Consider the following 24,186-nt stretch of genomic DNA (forward strand, 5'->3'; position numbering starts at 1 on the left):
GATAGACTGGTTGATTCATTGGTCCAATAGAGTTTATTTTTTTTTCCTGCCAATTCAAGTAGGATTTGTTCAATCACAAGTTTCATTACAGTGTCTTTTTTTAGGGAAAAAAATCCTAGAACTTGCAATTCAGAAGTTTCTGCCTCGAGCCGTCTAGGAGATAAAACTGCACATCTCTTACTCGTGGTCCTTCAAATGTTGCTGCAAGGAAACTAAGTCGTTTTTACTGGAGAAAGGAATCTGCACTTCCTTTTGAACAGATGAAGTTACCCATCTTAATTTTTCACAACTGAAGGAGATGTGGAGTACATCTGTTTTAAATATAGTTATCATTTCTCCTCTGTACAATATATTGACATATGAGAGGCTGGAAAAAGCATACAAGAGTACCTGCCTCTACAGACCGACTTTATTTCCCCATAAATTTATTGTTTCAAGCACTTTTTAGATCTATTCATATGGACTTTAGATCTATTCATACACTTTAGAGAACAAGCTGACTATTTTACCTGTCTCTCCTCACAGAGAAGCCTTCATATTCTTAAGTTCTCTCAATACTGGTTTTCTTAGCTGGTAGGGTTAAAGTGAACTCTTCTGAAACCTAAATTACTGATAATCTAGATTAGCTATCAGAGGTCCCACAGGACCTCTTCTGCTCTGAGATTTTGCTGCTACACATTATCATGTTTTGACCCAAGAAATGCCAACTATGTTTTTAACAGCATTACAATTCCTTCCTGCATTACATCATAAACAATCAGACTGCATCCTTCCAAAACCATGTTATTTTTAAGCAGGTTTGCTAGAAAACAGAAGAATGTTTTCTTCAGTGTAAGGACTGCTGTAACTGTTAGTAAATTCAGCTGACAAAGGAAATCCCAACTTCATTCAGAGAAAACAATTACTTCTGCTCCAAAGAGATGGAACTGTACATTTCAGCCTAAAAGGATCCCATTTGATTATTTCATTTTTTTCTAACTTTTGGTTTACTTGTTCATGTGTAAACACACACAGCTCAACACTGTTACAAATACCTCAACTTGAAAAGAAAACTACCAAAACAGTAAACAACCCAAATTTAACTAAAAATAGAAAAGCAAATACATCCGTCTATTAATAGACATTATGGCCAAATACACTCAGTCAATGGTGAGACTGCAACCTAAGATGTGTAGCTGAAAAACTATTTTACTATAGAGTTTTAAGAGTTTTGTTTTCCTTACCCAAGAAATGCTACTAAAGAAGAAAGAAACAGTCTGTGCCTTTACCCTTTAAAAGGATTAAACTGAGATTTAAATTGAAATTGTACCTTTCTCCGATTATCACTGTAGGGGAGAGAATAGTTATAGATTTGAGAGCAAACAAAGGAATTCTTGTGAGAAAAATACATAATAAATTAAACAATACAGAATGAACTGCTTAGCTCTCAATGTCGTCATTAGGTATTCATTTTTTTTTGGCCCTCTTCAGAGCTGGATAGGCTAATCTCGTGATGTTCAGGAATCATATTCCAAGTCTCAGAGCATTAGAACAAGCAAAATAAGGTATTATTTAAATAGATAATAGAGTACTTAGTGACTATACCATAAAGGTTAGTAGTCTCTCAGATCTTAAACCATTACTAGTTACACTCACAGATGAATAGTAAGGGATAGTTATGCATAGAAATCACATAAAAGTTTATTTTCTTGCCAATTTAACTTTCTACTGCTCAACATGAAATATTCGCCTCAGATGCATTATTTGCCTCAGATTGAGGCAGATTACAGAGCAAATTTTGAACGTGCTCATTCCCAGGGAATAGTAGCTCTTACTATTGTAGGATAGATTGTTTCAAGAACTCTGGAACTACTGACTATTACAGTCAGACACATGGAGAATAAATAGGAAGCCATCACATAATGACCCAGTGAAAAAGAGTTTTACTCTTAAAAAAGCACTGAAAAGTTATTTGAGCACTTGGAAAAAAAGCAAACAAACCAAGACGCCTGCTGGAGAAGCTGAGTGAATGAGCAATGCTAGCTTCAGTCCCAAGGCCTGTTATCTTGACTGGGTTCATATTAATGGCAAAAACAGTCTCAGGAAAGTTATCTTACTAAGATCATGGAGTCAACACAAGATGTTATTGTCCCCAAGTTGGTTGGGGAAGTTTTTCATTTTTTTTTTCCAATAGGTTGAAATATTGAACCATAAAAGAAAAAAAAGAAAAATATGCACCATGTGACAGATATTCAGGGAGGAGAAACAAGAGGAAAACACATTTCTTCAAAGGATTTACACTGATCTACCACTACTTTCTACTGTTGATGCTGAAACGGATTTAAAAAGAAGCTTCAGGGAAGATGCACGAGCAGGACAAAGTGACTGCCGGTATAGATGTTAATGCTGGGTGTGAGCAGAAAGCTTTGAGAATTCAAAGACCAAAAGAAAAAAGGCAGTATACCCTGAGGGCAGGTAGGATAGAGGAATGTGCAAGAGCTCTTCCTTTGGGAAAGAAAACCTGCTGCTGTAGAACAGAAGTCAAAGAAGGTACTAGTACACATTAAACAACAAACTAGATGTACCAGATTTGAGTACTGTCCACCACTCTACATGACAAAACGTGTTTAAAGACAACAACAACAAATTGAAATAGCTTAAAATGAGACAAGGATTGCTAACGTTCAAGGGCAGTTTAGTGTTTAGTGGCAGAAGGCAGCGTAGCAAAAACTAAAAGCCACATTTCATTGTACAGTGATGACTAACAGTGTACCAAGAGTTAAGTTTTTCTACTCTTACAGAATTGCTGCAATTAACAGCTGGATTCCCTGAACAAACGCATGGCTGAAAACACTAGTTTAGTAGAAAAAAGATTATATAACCACTCTACCATGAGTTATTGAAGTATACACGTGTAAAACACTTCAGATATTCTCATCATCTGAGATTTTTGTTTTGTTTTTCTTATTTCCAACCATATGCAAGTGTTTTGTATGGGAGGAATACTTCTGACCTTTCCAAAGAAAACTACTACAACAGCAGTGCTGAATTTTTCTTCTGTTTGTAGCCCTCAAAGCACCTTTTAAGAACAGTTTGTTAATCCCATTCAAGAAAACCCATTAAATTGATTTTAACAGGAAATAAAACAAGATTGCACAAGTTACAAGTATATTGTTGTTCTCTCCCTTCCCCACCAAAGACTAAACCTGATGTTCTATATCATGTAAGGCACTGTCAATAAAAAACACATTACAGAAACAGCATTCATCCTTCAACTCCCAGATTCCAAACCTTCAGTCTTAGATTTAATTATTACCTAACAGTGACAACAGTGGTCAATAAATCATTGACCAGATTAAATAAGTTTACTTCTGAAGTCTATAGAACTTTTTACGGTTATACGTTTGAAAATCCCATCAATAAAACTTTCCAGAAAATAAGAATAAATCAAACTTCCATCTGTACCAGAAGTCTGGAGTGCTGATGTGATCCTTGTGGGTCCCTTCCAACTCAGGACATTCTATGATCACTGAGGAAGACTGAAGTGTAACCAGTGTTACAGGTAAAAATACTAGATTCTCTCAAAAACACGTTTAAGCCTAGTGAAACAATGATACAGTAAATGAACCTACATTTCAGCCCAAGACCTAGGCAGCTGCACAGCTACGTCAGTGTCTTGTTAACACTAGTAGATGGCTCTTGCTAGTCTACTGCAACAAATCGGATTTAGTTAAATATATATGTTCACGTAGTATATGACAGGAAGCAAAGCCAGATGGGTTCAGATCACCTTGAAGTCCTTGGAATGCTAGTACGTTGTTTCACTGGCTTCATTGTTAATCCACTTATGTATTGTAAAAATACAGAAGACCCAAATGTTTCATTGCTGCACAGGAAGGGAGCTCGTAAATCAGGAACGTACTCACTAGAACCCACAGATCAGAATTTCAGCACAGGCAATGGCACGCAGTGCTCTCTCCCTGCAGCAGATCCAGGTGAGGTACATCCTCAGAGCCTGTTGAGTAAGTGCTGGGGTGGTTCATATCCCTTCTTTCCTGTTCAGTGCCTTAACCCCAGTCACCAGGGAGCAAGTTCAGAAGAGCTCCCTGCAGGCACTAAGGGTGAGGCCTCCCAACAGCATCCCCTCTGCTCTGCAAAGCATAAGCTCAGCACTGCAGAGAATTTAGCCCAGTCTAAGTCTTCTGATAGACAAGAGTCTTTTCTGTCAAACCACCCAATATGATCACGTTTAAAATACTGACTTGCAATAGCAGAGCTAGTTTTGAAGATGCTTGTCAATTATATATTTTTTAATTGCATGAGGTAGCAATCCTAATGAGATGAAATTTTCCTATCCAGAAGAGAGTGGCCTGTCACAAGAGTTAAAAAAGACACCAGCTTTGCAGACTCCCAGAATATAGGAAGTTTATGCAAATTACTTCCTTTATTTTTCCCTGTTCCAATAACTATTTTTGGATATTGTAAGCTCTTCTACATTCCATACAAAAGTTTGTTACAGAATCACTCCCTCACAGTTTAAAACTGCATTTCTCAAACTGTATTACAACCACTCAGTGTTCCCAAGTCTTAAATGGCAGCAATCAGTAACAATTTAACACACACACACCAATGCTTTCAACTGAACAGTAATCCCCTTACTCCACAGAAGAATGAAAGAAGAATGAAAGAGCTGGCTAAACCCAGGAATAACTAGATACTTTTTAGTAAAAGCAAACTAGCTCAGGGATAGGCAACCAGCAGAGTGGCTATAAAGATTAGCAGTGACTGGTAACATCTGGCTGTATGCCCTTGTCCCAAACAGGCTGATCACCTACCTACCACATATGGAATATGAGCCAAAAGGGGTCACTCAAAAACAACAAAAAAAAAAGCAGGCACGGTTACAGGGATTCTTGATCTATGAGCTATTGTCCTATTGTCCTTTACAGCAGTCATGTTTGATACAGAACTCATCCCAAGTCTTCATAAAATAAACACCTAACCCCTCACTACTGCAAATCCTTCCCAAATCATCAGTCCCCCACTGCCTGTCCATACGCGGTGACACCATCACTGGAGAGTTATCCACCGTTTTAGGGGAGCTGAATGTCATATTTCAAAGTCAATTTAAAGCTCATGGACATGCCAGGCTTACAGAAATAAATCTGAAAGGGGGCAGAGTTGTTTAATCAGAGAATGGTGCCATTTGTCAATGTTAATTACAGCTCTTCCTGCCTTTTTTTTTTTAAGCAAGAAAGTAGGCCAGCAGGAAGTGTCATTATATTACAGCCTGTGGCTCTGTGCGTGTTCCTAAGTTGACAGTCAAGAGATGTCCTTTAGCATTCTTCATGTCTTTTTCCATACAAAAAACCGACTGCTCAGCTTGCATGAAAGGATGAAATGCGCTACCACACTGCTAGAAGAGAAAGATACACATACATAGAAAACAGCTTCCTATTGAGAAAACAGCGACAGTTGCTGGTGTTTGTGATGTCTGATGGACCTTCTCAGCTTATCTAATAAAACTTGAAGAATATTAAAATGAAACTTTCCTCACAGCCCTCACCCAAGTTTAGACCAAGTAAAAAGAAAACCAAGAGGAAGAAAGACATACTCCTGCTATTCAGCTGACAAGGCTCTGGAGGACAAAGGAAATGGGGAATAGCAACCAGGGAAAGAAAGGTACTCCTGAGCTACCCACCCCAACCAGAAAGCACAGAAAGTTAACACACAACCAAACTAGTGTTCACACTCAGTTTGAATGTAATTCTGAAGTTATACTCAAAACACCTTCACTACCCAACTCTAAGAAGAGTTTACAGATCTCAAAGCCTTTTGTACAAGTCATCATATTACACAAATTGATTCAGTCTGGTTTTATGACTTAACTATTGAATACATAAATGCTCGGCCTCAGTTTTCCCCTCAGAACTGTGCAGTCATCACCATACTCTAACATCTTCCATAGAGCTGGCTTTGAACTGCTTTGCTTTTTGAAATCAAACAAAAAACCCTTATATGTACATATACATACATTTTCCCCCTAAGAAGATTACCGATTGATTTTCAGGATGAGTTAGTATCCATATCTCATCTCATTTTTATCATTAAACCCCTTTAGTCAGGCATTGCCTAAAGAAGTTGTCAAAAGAAATTTAGGAAATAATAAGAAACCCATTTAAACGTAAGCATTTCTGAATCCAGCTTTAGAAACCCAATCAACTTGATTAAAAATCACTGCAGAAATTAAAGTATGTTTGATTGAATTCAATTTCAAAATCAAGACTATGGCTACAATGTAGTAAAATTTAAATATGCCAGAAAAAAAAAGGTTATGCAGTAGTCAATGATGATTCAAACCCCAAACAATGACAACTGAAACACATTTCAACATCAAAAACATATGTCAAGTAAAACAAAGACCAAGTAGGAAAATAATTCTTACCTTCATAGATAGCTTTGAAACCTTGTGCACTGACAGCAAAGTCTGTGGTGAAACAGAGGGTGAGGATAGATCCTGTGCTCACAATAGACGATGGCAGCTGAAATCCAGATAACCTGCACAATAAAAAAGGCACAAATGGTTAAAACCTTTAAAATAAAAAATTAAAGCTCTCTTCATGCGAATTACATGCGTTCAGCCTTATAACTTCATATTCCTACAACCAAACTGCCAACATGTTATGCTTTTCGCTCCTGTTGCAATAAATATTCACTGCAAAATTTCAAGATGTTCTTGAGCTCTTTAACCCTATTTTAACTCTATGTCTGTGCACTCTCCAACACAGAGCACTGAAAGAAAGATGTGTTTGAAACTACCAGAGACGAAGAATTTTTGGATTGGATTCATTTTAAGATCCTTTTGTGTAAGTTTAGGGCACCAGAAGTAGATAACCAGGTCTTGATTCGCAGAGCTATTTGATAGTCTGGACTACCCCATCTGTCCTCCAGCTGCTTCCTCAGAAATACATGCATCTTGTATGTTCCACCGTTAATTGGTTGTTCTGTCACCTGACTGGAATATCAAAGAAAACTTCCATTTTACGTCTTCAAGAAAAAACATACATTTCCTATCTTACGGGCATTCATACCTTTAGATAAAAACGGAATTTTGGATACACTACTCTTATGCTGCAACACCAATTTTAAGATCATTTCACCAAACAAATGTTTTGATGCATTTTGAGGATAAAACAGTGGAGAAAAAAAATGTTTATTGATGTTTCAATAAAAAAGTAAAGACAATTTGTTACACCTGGTTGACACTGATTAGATAGATGAGGAGCCAACTGAGAGCTTATAGGTCAGGATTAAATGCCTCCAAGTGCAGGGACAGACAGATGACAACATAATGGGGGTCTGCTACAGACCACCTGACCAGGATGACTGAGCAGACGAAGCCCTCTATGGACAGATAGGAGCAGTCACATTCACAAGCCCTGGTCCTCATGGGGTTTTCAACCACCCCAGTATCCCCTGGAGGGACAACACAGCAGGCTTGAGAGGTGGGTGAACCTCATGAAGTTCAAGAAGGCCAAGTGCAAGGTCCTGTACCTGGGTCAGGGCAATCCCAAGCAGAAACACAGGCTGGGTGGAGAACAGACTAAGAGCAGCCCTGAGGACAAGGGCCAGGATGAGGTACTGGAACAGGTTGCCCAGAGAAGCCGTGCATGCCCCATCCCTTGAGGTGTTCAAGGCCAAAATTCTTGTGTTCAGACTTCTTAGCAGCTTGTTTTTTTTTTTTTTTTTTTTTAGAAAAAACAACAACCACCACCACTTTGATATAGCTGCACCTTGGATAGTTAAGAAAAACTGTGCCTCTAAAAAAATCTCTTGCCTTTGAAATTTACTGTATTCTGATGCTATAGTTCATTAATTGGTATCTGGAACTGCAGAGGATAAACATCTAAACAGCGTACAACAGATTCACTGAGCTACGAGTTCTGTGCAAAATTAGGTTTATTTAGGACCACCTTCAGTTCTCATACATAAAAACATCCAAGATGAACTCCATGCTTGAATTACAGGAGTCAGGTGGTACCCAGTCTCTTTCCAATTTTGAGGTTTGGAAAACTATAGTGACTCTGATGAGTCAAATATCTAAGTCAGTGAGGAGAGCTTTAAATACTGATGAATGCATATTGCCTTTTCTTTTTTAACTTCTGTTGCTTTGGCTTTCTGCTATTTGTTTCTTTTTAAACCTTGTCTCCTATGTGCTAATTAACTGTTTGCTCTAATCTTTTCACCTTCTGTGTACTTGTCAACCTATTACTCCTCTTTCCACCTCATTTACTCCAATTCTGGAATTAACCAACTTGATTTTTTCCCCTCAATCCGCAAGCCCCAGAACTACCACGAGGCCTGCCACATCTTACGTTCAGGCTTTTGCATGTTCTGTCACCTTCACTATCTATTTAGATGTTGCAGTTTTTAGGGAAGTGTGCTTCTTGCTCTATTTAATAAATCATGGTGGTTACCACTACTGCCCTACATCTGTAGCGTACTGTTATGACAGTTCATTATTAATTTACATTATGTATTTTCTGATCTAACATCCATGTTTCTTCCTGCTCTGAGAAGTGATTCAAAGAGCTCTGTTCCAGGAAACTTGCATCTATTGTGGGGGAAGGAATTAAAGAGTCAGGCTGAAACAGAAGATAGAAGGAGATGCCTCAACACATCGCCTTACATAGGCAAAAAAAAAAAAATCAAAAGATTATATAAATGCAGAACCACACAGCTTAAGCTACCTCATTCCTGATCAGTGTCTACTCCACTTGACATGACTTTTGTTCATATAAATGAACCCATTTGAGTAGTGACTGGACAGCTTAACCTCTCCTTGCTGTTTCTAGGCCTGCTTGTTTTGATTCTGTTACAATAGTATCTCTCCTCTAATATGGACTCTAGCTGTTCAGTAAGTTTCTGTACCATCCTCCTTGAAATCCTAGATCATTCGTTAACTTAATTGACATTGAAGTTCACATTAAAGGAAGACAAATAGTTCTGTTACACTTTTAATCAGTGCACCTAAAAATTTTACAACCTACAATAAGGCAAGTATGTGGTAAACTTCAAGGAAATAATACATCATCTTGAAATATGTTTTTTAGGATTACAGCAATACCAAGAACTTGCAAAAAGATTATGGGAAAGTCTCCAATAGAAGAATTCTATGTTTCAGTTGTTAAACAGATTACCTGGGTGCCTCTACAGTAGTCTTGCTGTCTGGAATACTTCAGAAAGCATTTTTTCATAGTACACGAATTCAGTGACATCAAATGCCACGAAACTGAGAGCAAACTAAAACTAGACAGCAGATTCTTCAAGGTAATTTCTGGAAGTAAAACACTGCTGACCTAACAAGTCACCTCCCTCCCCTTAAAAACACTTTTTTCTAGGTAATTATAGCATATGAATCATAACTTGTTCTGCACATTCACTTCATCATGCAAAAGAAAACACCTTCACATGTTGCTTTAACTTGGAAACATACTTTGGCAACTAACATCCAGGACTTCACTGCAACCCAAAAGAGAGCTGTTTAGGTGTACAGGTGTGTGCCAAGAAAGCAGAATTGTTTCAAGTGCCCTGCTATTAAGACATCCATTTGATAAACTTGTACTACTTCACACTCAGTATGAGAATACTTTAAAACATTTATACTTCCTTAACTTTCAGTAGCATGAATTGGCATAAAATGCATGCTACAATATTTTTAAACCATAGAGGAAATGTATTTCGCTTGCCTGTAATGAAGAAACAAAACATCTAATTGGAAACACAATGGTACACACACCAGTACTGACTTTAGCCTTTAACTGAGAAAAACATTTCATCCTGCATTGTCATCTCTAAACTTGCTGCAGCAAGTGCATTGGAGGGCTGCCAAGATGTCTAGGGGCCTGTAGCACACGATGTACAGGAGCATCGCAGGGAATATATATGTTGAGTCCTTACAAGATGACAACTACGAGGTGAACCTTACTGCTGTCTTCAGCTACCTATTGGAACACCATAGAAAAAAAGACAATGCAGTTTCAAAAAAGAAACTGGATCTAAAGACGGGAAGGAAGACAAGTGGCCACAAGAGAAAAACTCAGTTTTATACTAGGAAAAAGTATTCACCATGATGGTGGTCAAATGCTGGACCAGCTGCCTGAGAATATCTGGTACCTCCATGCCTGGAGATACTGAAAACCCAACAGAATCATACACAATCATCTAGGTTGGAAGAGACCTCCAAGATCACCTAGTCCAACCTCTGACCTAACACCAACAAGTCCTCCACTAAACCATATCACTAAGCTCTACATCTAAACGTCTTTTAAAGACCTCCAGGGATGGTGACTCAACCACTTCCCTGGGCAGCCCATTCCAATGCCTAACAGCATGGCCACCTGAGCACACTGCTGGCTCATATTCAGCCGACTATCAACCAATACTCCCAGGTCCTTCTCTGCCAGGCAGCTTTCTAACCACTCATCTCCCAGCCTGTAGCAGTGCTTGGGGTAAAATTAATTTATTTTCTTTCTACAAGAAACAAACAGAGAAGGTCATATCCGTGATGGACACACAAACAGTACAGCTCCTTGCAGACGACTCAAGCACAGAGACCAGAGCCAGAAAAAACACCTCCAGTCCACAAATGCCAACAGGACATGAGTGCACAGCAGCCCCAGCAGGGGTAATCACAGACTTATCCTTTATCCTTCACAGATGAAAAAGGTGACCCTGCTCAGCCTCTTGGCAATACTGCACCTATGTGGTCAAGCCCCTTGCTGTACATACTGAAGCTCTTCATGACTCCTCTGGAAAGTTACACAAAGGGCTTGATATATCTAGAGATTAAAACATAACCCAAAAACAGAAGTGTACCGTACCACATCCCAAAAACAAGTTAACAAGCAACCTCTGCTAAATATCCCTCTATTAAGGAAATTCCGAACACTTAAAATCTAGAAGGCTACAAGGTCTAAAGACTCTACAGCCAGCAAAACAGCAGAAAAAAAGCTCCAGAAATATAAGAAACTATCCCTAGTCCTGAAAAAGACTACACCTTACGTGTATACGTCTACTGTTTTCAGATACTCACTGGCACAGGGAGCTTGGATGATACATTTCCCCTAAACCCTGCTCCATCACTTTAACACCAAGGTTGTAACTTTGACAGTATTTGACACACAGGTGAAGGCATAAGGTCACATTCACAGTAAGCCCCATAATTCTGCAAAAATCATAGGAGACCTAGAACCACAAGGCAAACACGCTAAGTAACATCATCTTCCTATCCATAAGCATGCTCTAAAAATTACTCACCTGAAGAAGAACTGCATGCAGTAAAGGCACCTACTACTACATAGCTTGCTTTACTCTAAAAGATCCTACTAGTTGTTACCTCAAAAAGACATGCTTACCTCCCTCAACTTGGAAACACATCAGCCCTTACACTGTGACCCACCTAAAGCACCCTGCAAGTGGCTGAAGGAAAAAACAAAGCACTCACCCCAAAAAGCAGCTCCAACAGAAAGAGCTCTCTGGTAGGACACCTGCAGCTTATATACCATTAGGCCCACCTGGCACCCAACCAATTACCTGGGAAAGGGGCGGGGCAAAGCAAAAAAAGTAGAAATCAAGCAGGATGAGCAGCAGCTGTGTTGGTTTTGTTTACCTGGCTTAGCTCAGCAGTGTGCAAAGCACAGCACAGAGAGCTGGGCTGTTTCTAGAAGCAACAATTCCTGTGCCTTTGCTTCAGCTTTGAATATTGAAAAGATGACATGACCAAGCAACTGAAACTTTTTCAACTGGAATTAGCTCAAACCTTTCTTCACGCCTTCTTTACACTCATGATGGATGAAGACATCTCTATATTAATTCTCTTAGATTTACAGGTGCTGTTAGTAACATTAACCATAATCTCCTTTTGAATCTGGACAGTCTTGTATGGCAGTAAAAGGGTTGCTTAATGTTGGCTGCCCATGTTTTGCTTTTGGTGGCCTTTAGGTTCATTGTCTACCATTTTTAGAGAACTTTCATGCAGATAAAGACTAAGCAAGATTATGGCTGGTCTTAATGAAATTAAGTACTATGAAAACTGGGAAAAACTACTGGGAAAATTTACTGAGAAAGTTTAATACCAGCAAGCCAACGCAAGTGGTAAAAATTGTTTTAAATACATTCACTTTCAGTGGGATTTGTGGAATAAAGGGAAAGATATAGGGATAAGAAAATGAAACTTCCCTTAACATGGAGAATGTTGCTTTTCCCAGCTGTGTAAAATGGCATCAGCATGAACTTCTCCCTTCCCCTTGGCCTTTTTGATTTTCAGTCAGGTTGTTTTAACTTTTACTGTCTTATACAACATGTGAAACTGAGCACATGGTAACAGGGCCATGAACAGCATAATCCACCTTCACATTTGGCTCCAATTTCAATAGGAAATAAGATCAGATAACCATAGTCTCTCCTAACCTAAATTACTCAATGAATCCATGACCCATAAGAAAGGCATGGCCACAGTGTCTACCACAAGCTACAATAGAAGCCAGCACACTCAATAGTTCATGAGGAAATATGCAAGTACTATCAGACTAAGAAGTTTTAGGTTGCTTGTGTAAGTTTATTAAGAACTGAATTTTTGCTGAGTGTAGTTAAGAAGTTTTAGTAAGTCCCAACTGTCCATGTAGCAACTGACACACACTCAAGCACAGTTAAATTTGAACTGATCTTCACAGGTGTTTCAAAGACACCCTTGACATACAAGTAACACTGTTCCTCTTCCCTTCAACTATAACTTTCTTGTTCCCAGTCACTACATAATTTATTTTTTTTAAATAAGAAACATTTTGCACCTGGTTGAAGTGGTTAGATGACGAAAACCTAGAACAACAGCTAGAACAACTCCACCAGAAACAGATATCCAACATGAAGAATCTCATTTCTTTAGTTCACATTAAAAAGAATATGTACCAATTCCACAATTGCCAATAAATTGTGCGTACATGGGGAGGTAAAAATCGAAGCACCTTAAGCATTTTATTTGCTAGACGTGGTACTAACTGATGTAACTCAGGTTATCACGTATCAAAATTTCAGTAAGGTTTAAGAAATTCTTTTGGGAAATCTAAGAGGGGAAAAAACAGTAAAAAAAAAAAAACTTAGAGAGAGGGGCTTCTTCATAAGGACTGATTCTTTTTTCAGATTAGGCCAATAAAATCAATGAAGACTATGTTTAGAAAGAGAATCAGATCTGTTACAAATTTTTAGTGCTGTTCCTGTTATGCGTGTGCGCATGCAAGACCTCATATCTGTACAGCTTGTTCCCTGAAGGGTTCTTGAAAGAAATAAATACACTCCATTTGACAAAAAGTTCTTGTCTGAAGTTAGCTATCAGATGTTAATGGCAAAAGCTATTCACCAAAAGGATCAATGTCATTAATAGGAAGGTAATAAGTAAGTCCAAGTTCCGATGTGTTACCCCAAAAGCAATTTTGGGCAAACCAGTGAAAAATGAAAATCTGAGTTTTTTTTTTTTTTCCAAGTCTACAGAAGAAAATAAATCTGATTTTATCATAAAGTGGTAGAGGTCATCAACTGCCACATGAAACACCACAGAGGTGCCTGCCATCACTATCACAGTTTTTTCAGGATGTATACACTATTCCTGAATTTGTCATTCAATAGACAACATCCTTAAGTTCATTATCAAACTTGCCATACCATACAAAAACAGCTACATGGAGGTGCTGTCTCAAAGATTGTGTTGATCAGTTACACATCAGAAGGTGAGGCAAGTCAAAGGGAACTCTTACAAACTAGGACTTCAGCCTACTGCAGTTCTCCAGAATTATCTCACTCACATTTTGTCTAACTGGGAATTATCCTTGAACTGTGCCCTCAATAAAAATCCAGGAAAAACTCCTCTATGTTTTTTTAGACATCCAACATCACCAAGTCTATAATATGCATATGCTATTAGTGGTCTGAATTAAGAAAAAAAAAAAAAAAGCAATCAAGATATGACTATGGATTCCTGGATACAGCTTATTAGTGCCTTTGTGGTAGATTGACTTTGGCCAGCTGCCAAACCCTATGCAGCCACTGTCTCACTCCCCCTTCTTAGCAGGAGAGAAGGTAAGACCAGAAAGCCCACAGGTCAAGTTAAAGGTTGGGAGATCTCTTCCAGTTACTACCACAGGCAAAGCAGACTCAACTCTGGGAAAGTTAACTTATTGCCAATTAAAATAGGGTTGAACAGTGAGAAAGAAAAAAAAAGAAAAAAAAAAGCCTTCCTCCACACACCCCTTTGTCCTTGGTTCAACATCATTCCTTCAGTCCCAGCTCCTCCACCTCCACAGCCCCTCACTCTACCCCAGGAGCAGCACAGGGTGGGGAATAGGGTCTGTGCTCACTCCTAACAACTTCTCTCAGCCTTTCCCTCCCTCTCACACTTTTCCCCTAGTCCTGCAGGGACTCTCCACAGTCTGTGGTTCCTTGGGGAATATCCACCTGCTCCAGGGTAATCCCCCACAGGATGCAGTGCAGATATCTGCTCAGGCTGCAGTTTCCACAGGCTGCAGTGGAACCTGTGCTCTCTGGAGCACCTTCTCCTCTCCTTCTCTCACCTTGGTCTTGACAGGGTTGTTCCTCACAGCTTTCCACAGTCCTTATTCTGCTGTGCAGTGTTTCACCTTCTTTAATACATCTGCTAGAGGCCATGCCCTATAGCGGGGCCGTTGGAGCCGGCTGGAACCGGCTGTGTCCGGCTTGGGGCAGACCCGGCCTCTCCTCACAGAGGCACCCTGCAGCCCCCTGGCTGTCACCTGGGCAGCTGCACTCAACACAGAACAGCACACTGTTAAAGCTTTATATTTAATTTCCTCTCTTTTCATCATCATTTTAAGATGCTATCCCTGTGGGCAAACTCCTCAGTGCTGACAGTCAGTATAGACAGAACAGTTACCCAGTAGGTGAAGGCACTTAATAGAGCCTAAAGCCAAGAGACAAGTATATCTATTTCAGCAAACCAGGCTGTTACTTGCTGAAAAGAAGCCTTATCTTAATAATACACATACATTCTTTTGCCAACAGGAAGCAATCATTTAAAACCTGGGTCAGGTACTAGTTTCATACATAAAGGCATGAGGAACTACTATACCGTCAGCACAAGATCTATGTTTTATAACTTATTTTCTATCACACAAGATAAGCTAAACATGTATATATATACATAAACACTATCCCCAATCATATCCCCCTCAACTTTTTTCTTTCAGTCATACCCCAGAAAGAGGGAAAACACACAGAACAAGTTGTTCAACATAAGTTTTTTCATTCAGAAGCATTAATTTGATGACTTTACTCAAATCTAAAGTAACATTGATCATTCCCTTAAAAAAAAAGGCACAGGGAAACATTGCAACTGACAGGAGCCCTAGCACAGAGAGAATACAGTCCTCCACACAAGAATTACGCTTTGCTTCCCCATCTCTCTAGCATAAAGAAAAAACACAGCAACATCCCTTCACATCGATGAATGTTAATCAGCTTTCTCTCCTAGGGAAAAAAAAAAAAAAACAAAAACAAACAAACAAAAAAAAACATGAATTAAAACCTCTTACTCTTCTTATTGCAGCCAAGTCTTCCCCTGTGGTATTTTCCCCAGCTTCAGACTTCTACATCATCAGCCTCTCTCAGGTACTAGGCCCACAGCAAAGTCTAGTACTGCTCTTCCAGTTCCCTACTTCCCATTCATCCTTTCATTAAAAAATAAATAGATGAAAAATAAACAACCTCAGAACCCCCAAGACTTCTTCCACCAGCCCTCTTCCATAGCTCACTGCACTACATGAAACTCATTCAAACCCCTCAGCTGTTCCCTCCGTTCCTCATTTTATTAATTAATGTCAGGTGTTCCTCAGTCCTAACTAGATGTGGTTAAGCTGTGCGCATTTCATTAGTGGACCACCTGTCCTAGCTTGCTTAAAGATTTTTATTATTATTATTATTTATTTATTTATTTATTTTAACAACACGCAGTATACAAAAGGCTCATCTCTTACTTGGGTGCTCTTTCATTTGAAATTTAGTATTTACAATCTCAAATTTTTAATCAGTTTTGAACAGATAAGTAATAGATTTTAATTCAAGCTTTTCACATAGCTAAATCCAGATGTATTTTTCCATAGCATGGTAATGTGGAAGCTTTCTGATATTTCCTATAAGTTTAGGTTGACAAAGCATTAATTGCAAGATTATAAAATTAATATTTTGTTAGTAAGAGAAGGAAGGAAGCAATCAAAACAAAAACTTCCCTCAGTAAAGTCCAGAAAGTCCCTTATAACCAGAACTCACCGCGTTCAGCCAGTAAGCAGAAAAAAGCTGCAAGCTTAACAATTTTGACATATTTAACCTTCAGAAAAAGAAGCTGGCTTCTCTAGATAACAACCAAACTGCCACAGCAGCAACACTACACTTCCATCTACTGTAGAAAAATCTTAAACTGCAAATTCGCAACCACAATCACCAGATATCCATAAGGGAACAGGAAAATGTGAGAAGAGTTGGCAACTGCCAAACTAGTATAGGGCTGGGAGGGGAACTGAAGCAGAGGCAGATCTAAGGAAAAGTGGCAGGGCTCAGGGCTTTGGCAGGAATGGTGGCTGCTGGAGGAGACCTGGCAGGTCTCATTGGCCACCACAGGATGGTGGGAGCTGGGATCACAAGGAAGATCTGAGAGATGATGGCCCACCCAGTGCTCACTGACAGAAAATGAGCCTTATGTAACTCATGGGCTTGCATAATGGGATGGTGCATTACTTCCCCACAGTCCCACTCTCCAATATAGTGCAAGCTACAGAAGAAAAAAGTCACTGTACAGTCTGAAATGGGTGGAAGACTGACAGCTACATGCTAAATGAACTGCTAGGCCAAGGCACCATGCCAGGCCTATGCTGAAGTGCCTCCTTCTTCTGACAGAACTTCTCTTTACAGCATTGTACTGTGTATTTCTGCATGATTTCTATCCATTACACAAAAAGTTCAGCAACAGAAATAGCTTCATATGTTTCCATACTAAATGATATTGAAAGAAAACATTGTCTAATATTTGATAAAACTGGGGGGAAAAAAGTAGTGCTATAAAACATTGTGAAAAATGAAGCAATGCTATAAACTTGTTGCTAGGTGAATAAAACCAATATTTTCCCAATATGAGAAAGAAGTTTCTTCAGTTACGCTAAAGCTAATGATTCTTTAGACCAAAGACACCTCTCAGGTATACTGGTATATGAACCCAGGTGGACCCAGTAAAAGTAAAGTTAAACACATGTAAACACGAATGTGATTTGGTTCAATTAATTAATAATTTTGCTCCAAATAAATCCTAATTTGGCAAATCATGTAAACAGCCAATTTTCATAATTTCATGATTTTCATAACTATATCCTTTACCTATATCTCTATGGGTAACAGGCTCACTAATGAAAGTAAGATTAGTTTGGTAATAAAAATATAGTACTAAGACCATTGTTAATAATAGCTTACAGATGAGATTTAACATTTCTTATTAAATAAAAAGATTAGGAATTCAATCAGAAAAACTTAGACCTCTCAGTGTTCTTTGTCACCCTTACTTTGTCAAACAATCTAAGATACAATCTTTGAAAATGTTTGCATTAATCAGTTTAAGCTTACGTTTATGTAAGCTTTGTCTGATTACTCTCACATGTGGATGCTACTTTCAATCATCTTTTAGGTGAGTACATTGCATTAATCCATTAATCCACAGCAGCCTATACTGATCCATTATTTTATACAACTGCAAAGTTGAAGCTGGCTGGTATTTCATATGTCAAAAGGCTTTAAAGAGAGAGCCACATAAGACTGGGAACAACATTACAGCAATGAACATTTGATATAACTTCAGAATAAATGAAGATGCATTTTATCTGAAACTTTGTTTTATTCTAAATCACAACCATTCTAAATCACTCATAATGCTGTAGATTATATTCGTAGCCCCATTTGTGAATGGTTCAGAAATGAAAAACGTACAGAACTTCTCATACGTGAGAGGGAGAAAGAGAGAGAGAGAGAGAGAGAGAGAGAAAGAGAGAGAGGGAGGGAAAGAGAGAGGGAAAGAGAGAGAGAAAGAGAGAAAAAGAGAGGGAGGAAGGAAGGAAGGAAGGAAGGAAGGAAGAAGGAAGGAAGGAAGGAAGGAAAGACACCCCAAACCTCAAAACCCTATCATAGGAACACAAATGGTATTTTATGCCTCTATAATAAATGGAATCTGGAAAGGAAAAGTCTGTTGAGAGTACTCGTTTTCTCTTCACACACCAGCCACTAATAACTGAAAAATCACCCACATTTCCACCTCCCTAGGTTTTACAGGCTCACCTTTTATTACAGTATCAGAGCACCTCCACAAAAATCATTGAAACGAAGCCACTGTAAATGGAAATGGAATGATAACAAGTGGCTTAGAAGCCCTGCAACACACAAAAATAGCCTAAGGGGGAAAATAAATTAATTTCTGAAGCTTTCTTTTAATGTTTTTATAAATTGGATTACAGTAGTAAAAAACTTCTCTAGCCTTTTTGGTGGTACCACTTTAAGCAAAGGCCTTGCGGCAAAAGAAAATATGCTAGCAAATACTTGAATAGATGAGATTTTAGTACAAACAGCATGTTTTTCCTTTGCAGCAATAGGGAGGTATCTAAAAAAATACAGTAATGTCCAAACATGAATGTATTTTAACAACCACTTTAGATAGTGCTCGATGTTTCATCTGTAAAGAAAATAAAAGATTTATGCCTAGAACTTTATTCTGGGAATGTACACAGGTTCAAATATACCTTATGTGACACGGTAAAATTTTGAATACTTACATGACTTTGCAGATTTCCATTATCTCTTTTGCACAGGCAAGACTGTCCAGATCCATTCAAATTACATACTAACATGCTAATCACAGAATCATAGAATATCCCGAGTTGGAAAGGACCCACAAGGATCACTGAGTCCAAATGATGGCTCCACCGAAAAACAGACCCCGTCTGAGAGCATTGTCCAAATGCTTATTGAGCTTTGTCAGGCTTAGTGCCACGACCACTGCCCTGGGGAGCCTGTCCTAGTGCCCGACCACCCCCTCCGTGAAGAACCTTTTCCTAACACCCAGCCTAACCTTCCCTTGTCCCAGCTCCATGCTGTTCCTCCGGGTCCTGTTGCTGTCACCGGAGAGAAGAGATCAGGGCCTGACCTCCACTCCCCAAATGATTGAAGTCATTTCCATTAGTAATCTGGGATCTGACAGTTCTTTACAAAATTTTTATTGACATATACCCTTTTCGATTAATGAAATAAGCCAGCTAATTAAAGCTGTACATATTTTAGAGTAAAATATTCTGTTATGCTATTTTCTAGTGATTATTTTGCAATTGCTCTCATGAAAATGACATTTTTCCACGTTACTGATCACAGTTTTTGAAAATGAGAACATAAAAGTGATACAAAATAAAAAACAAGCTAAATAAAGAAACAATTGTTTTTAATACATCTTCCATCCAAACTTTAAAGCTGACTTCTATATCATATTCATCTGTTTTACAGGGATTGGTCTGTTCTCAGCAGATCAATCAGTTCCAAAATATTGGAAGTTATATGTCTTAATTTTTCCGTGTCTTAGTTTCCCATTTGCAAAATAAGAATAACATTACAGACTAACAAAATTCTTTTGAAGACAAGTGCTTTACAAATTGTAGAGAGAATTAGGGAGATAGGACTAGTAGATTTAAGTATTTCAAATCAATATAAACTTAAAATAATGTGCTATTGTCTCATTGTAAGCAATTCATTTTGGCAAATGAAATGTAGATCTCCAGAATGTTTGGGATATGACTGGAAACATTTGTCAGATCTGTATGACAAAAAAATAAAACTAAAAAATCCTTACTTGGGAAAGCACCACTGATGAAGTAATTGCAAAATCAAAAGCTGTTGGAGCAATCAAATGAGACCTTTCCTTACCTTCTCTGTCTTTCCAAACTACTTATATTTTCATCTTAAAGAATCCTCTCAGAGGGATAGTATTATTATATGTTATACATGTTATAAATGTGCCCCTAGGACTCTTTTTCACTCACTAAAAAAAAAAGGTATCCTGTTTCAGAACTGAGGAAAGAATTTTCTTTCACTGTCACCTCATTATGACTTTGCATTCTTTTTTTTTTCCCTCTTAAGTTAATTGGTCTGACAGGTCTACTTGAAAGGGGTCAGGCTTTGACAGTTTCAGACTGTCTGCACAAAGCTCACTATATTAACTTTCTGCTCTTGTGTTTTACTCCCAACAGCTATGACATTTTTTTTTCTTTTTTCTTTTTTTCTTTTTCTTTTTTTTTTTTTTTCCCTAGGCAATTGTTTGAAGTCTTTCTGTTATTCCTACTCATCATACTAGGTATTTAGTACAGTATATATCACTTAATACTTGAATACCTCCTGTCAAAATTGCTGCCTGGCTTGTTTGTACTTTATAAAAAAGAAATCTAGTGGGAATTTCAGTGGGACATAAAATTCATTTTATCTAAATTTAACTTTTAAAAAAGTCTTCTGCTGATAACTAGTTTTGATAATTTCAAATGGCACTTACAAGCAGTGGCTGCTACTACTAGTACAAAATAGTGGTCAATTCTCAAAACATTTGATAAATACGTGAGTGCTTTTGGCTAACTTTATACTGTGCTATATTAAGTATCATATACTCATAGTTTCCTAAAGTATATCACTTCCATTATTCAAAACCTTCAAGAAGGTGAGTCGTTGTTTGTGTAGTTCAGTGCTGCAATTCAAATATCTTATCTATGCAGAGTATGAGTACACTGTAAAAGGAATGGGAGGAGCACTGCACATACAAGAGTATCTGACATAGGCTGTCAAGACACAGAGACATGCTAGTGATTGGATTTTCACCATTAGATCCATTTACAGTGCAGATAGGTGGGACTGAAAGACAAAATAGTAGTGCAGTTTCTTTCTTATCCTCTAGTAAGGACTACATACCACAGCAAAGATCCAGAATCCTTATGAAATCTGCGTGCTTAGTATGTACCTTTGGGAAGTTTTTACTGGTTGTTAGTATATGAAGAAACCCTTAATTTTATATCTTTGCTGATATGGTTACCAGTGCTAACAATATTTAGCTAACACATTTTTAATACCTTTATTTTACTACACCAGCGAGCATTTGCTATGCATTACATTTCTTTGGTAGAGCAGTTAATGAATCCCAGAGTACATTGAATTTATAATCAAATTTATAGGTTGTTTGTCTTCTTCTTTAGAGCAAAACTCATTGCATTGAAATGTCAGCTTACCACTAATTTTCATTAATTCTTGCCTCATACATATCCTGCTCCATTATATGGCGTAGTTTATTGTACTGAATTCTCATTGTGATCTACCTAAAGTTGCTAGTATGCATACAGATTTTAATGATTACAGTCAAATTGCTCTCTTTATGAAGCCATCTTATCAATGCACCCTCTAATCAATAGATCTTCAACATATTCAGAAGTAATGAAGCAGAGCAATCTCTTGCTATATTTAATAGTGAACACATTTTAGTAGCTTGAACCTGAAATATCACATTCCAGAAGTAAGTTTAGAAATATGTCGTACTGAGAGATATTTCACCTCTTTCTTTCTGATCATTTTCTGTGCTTATGTTTTAAGTCACCTCGGTAGAGGTTTGCCCTCAGATGCATAATTTGATGGTTGAGCTCCTCCTATTAGAAAATTCTATCTTGTTCTCCTGTCCTTTAATCCTTACATATATAATATATCATTTCAGGGCTTATGATCATCATTGAGATTATCTATAGTAATATAATTTTTAGTTTGGAACAAATTGTTTCTTACGGATGACTTGCCCTAACAACTGTTTAGATGAGTCATATTTTGATAGTTTAAAATGTTCTCATTCAAAGTGCTTCTTCCAGAGAAAGGATGTATGCAAAGTCTTTCTTGCTCATACTTCTAATTTCAGCAAACTTTCCCTTAGAATTGCATTATAGTATTTATACATTAGCCCCAAGCAATCGGCATTGGCTAGTTAACTGAAGCAAGATGAATATTGGGCAAATTCTGCCTGTAACATGTATTTCTGCAGGATTTCTGCAAATTTCTGCAGGAAAATGGTGGTGCTCTGCACTATCTGTCAGGCTGTTACATTTTGTTTACTCCTGCAGATAATTCTGTGAGAGGTGCCCAAAGCTGCCCTTACTTACCCACATTTGTTCAGATTATGCAAGATCTTGACTATTTGAACAGAGTTAATAGTTTTAGTTTTGTTTTGCTTTAACAGAGTACCACCAACAAACCTAGACAAGTCATCTGCTGGCTTCTGCTATCCATTTTTATAGGTAGCCTGCAGGCTGCCTGTGAGTACTTACAAGAGAAGGAGGGAGCAGACATAACATTGTTTGATATGGAGGAAACCTAAGATGGCCACTTAAAGTCAATGCTAAAGGAATTGCTGTTGTAGAAGAACTTTCAGTTTTATATTTTCTGTCATAACTCAGAACCTCACTCCTATTGTCAGTTGTTCTCATTAATGTGAATAGGAGTTTATATTAAAGTCAAACCCATTGCTTAGAATTTCTTTCTATGTGGCTGTATTTTTATTGTCACTGCCTCCTATTTATATAGAACAATTAGTAAAGCTTAGCTATTTCTTAGCATTTCCTGACTTGTGGAAATTGTTGTTTTAATATATAAGAAGATGGCTTTGGTGAAGTGGCTTCCCAAGTCTCTGATGACCTTGGTGGCCAGAGAAGGATTTTAAGACCAGACCATCATACAAGATTCCATATACCTGTTACGCAGGCATACCATGGGTTGCAGCAGTACTTAGCTGTTCCCCTGACAAGGTGTTAATGTGGGGATTAACTGCTTAGCCAAGTAATGGCTAGTAGGGAAAGGGATAGAGAGATATGAACTAGCTGAGAAGCAATGACTGCAATTCATGTGGATGACAGAACAAATACAAAAAGCAAGAGAACCACTGAGATCAATAAAATAACAGGCTTCAGGGGAGCCATCTATGGAACTGAGAAAGAAGAGCACAGGATGTGAATGAAGATAGTATTCAAAGCGGATATGGAAGAAAGAAGACATGGGAAGCAACGTTATTTTATGGAAAAAGTTACTTAGCCTTAGTTTACACTTAGAGAATTTGGCTGACCTGACAAAGTTTCTCCTACCAATTCTCAAGGAAGAAATTACCATGGAAGTTTTTAAAGACAGACTACTGAGTCTTTTCTGAATGAAAAGAATCAATTTTCAAAGGAAAATGTTTATATTTCCTTTTTAGGTTTCAGATTCTGCTAAACTGCTTGTAGCAAATGAAGGAGTAGACTATTCTCCAGGATTCAGCTCCTGCTTTCATACAGTGTCTAAAACAACCTATTTCTCTCCAACGACTATAAAAAAAGCCTAGATAGACTAGCCTCCATGACTAAAATTTGCCTTTTTGAAATAAACCTAACAGGAAAGTTACCTGGATGGAGAGATGAGACGGGGGTGAGAAAGGCAACTGAGAAAACTGCGTAAGGATAAGGACAATTCTCTGCAAGTAAATTAGAATAAAAAAATAGATGAGAAGAGAAGAGAAGAGAAGAGAAGAGAAGAGAAGAGAAGAGAAGAGAAGAGAAGAGAAGAGAAGAGAAGAGAAGAGAAGAGAAGAGAAGAGAAGAGAAGAGAAGAGAAGAGAAGAAAGAAGAAAGAGAAAGGAAAATACAAAAAGAAAAATAATTGTAAGAACTGAAAGAATCAAGAGGAATACATACAAAAGAGAGAGCTATTCTGTTTTTTCTCGGTCATGCTACTTTTCTAAGCTCCTTTCAGTTCTAAACCACAAGCTTCTTTGGTATGGATGCTATTTTCTCCTACCAACCACTCTGCAGTTCCCATTTCATACTATGGTGAAAAGATTTGATTTCCCTTCTCTCTGTGTTCTGTCTTAAGTTAGCTCTCACTTATTTTAATACAAGTATGTGGTGTTTTCTTTTAATTACGGTTCTCTACTAAGAGACCCTAGTGGTTGTAATCTGTCATTTTTCACTCTTTTTTCTTTAGAAACCTGTATTTGATCATGGTATGAGAAAGGTAGATGGATTAAATAACCCAGTGAAATTGTTTCAGCCTTATCTG

The 24,186-nt window shown here is 38.0% G+C and overlaps 1 protein-coding gene across 1 annotated transcript in view; it reads right to left on the minus strand.

Annotated features, from left to right (window-relative positions):
- The window catches only part of CSMD1 (CUB and Sushi multiple domains 1), a 1,150,797-nt gene that overhangs the window by 790,416 nt on the left and 336,195 nt on the right, over positions 1-24,186 (minus strand). The window contains exon 3 of the mRNA XM_035542943.1: positions 6,425-6,537. Within this exon, the coding sequence (XP_035398836.1) occupies positions 6,425-6,537 (113 nt within the window). The remainder of the gene's footprint in view (positions 1-6,424; positions 6,538-24,186) is intronic.

This window comes from Cygnus atratus, chromosome 3 (assembly GCF_013377495.2).
Source record: "Cygnus atratus isolate AKBS03 ecotype Queensland, Australia chromosome 3, CAtr_DNAZoo_HiC_assembly, whole genome shotgun sequence".
Taxonomy (NCBI): domain Eukaryota; kingdom Metazoa; phylum Chordata; class Aves; order Anseriformes; family Anatidae; genus Cygnus; species Cygnus atratus.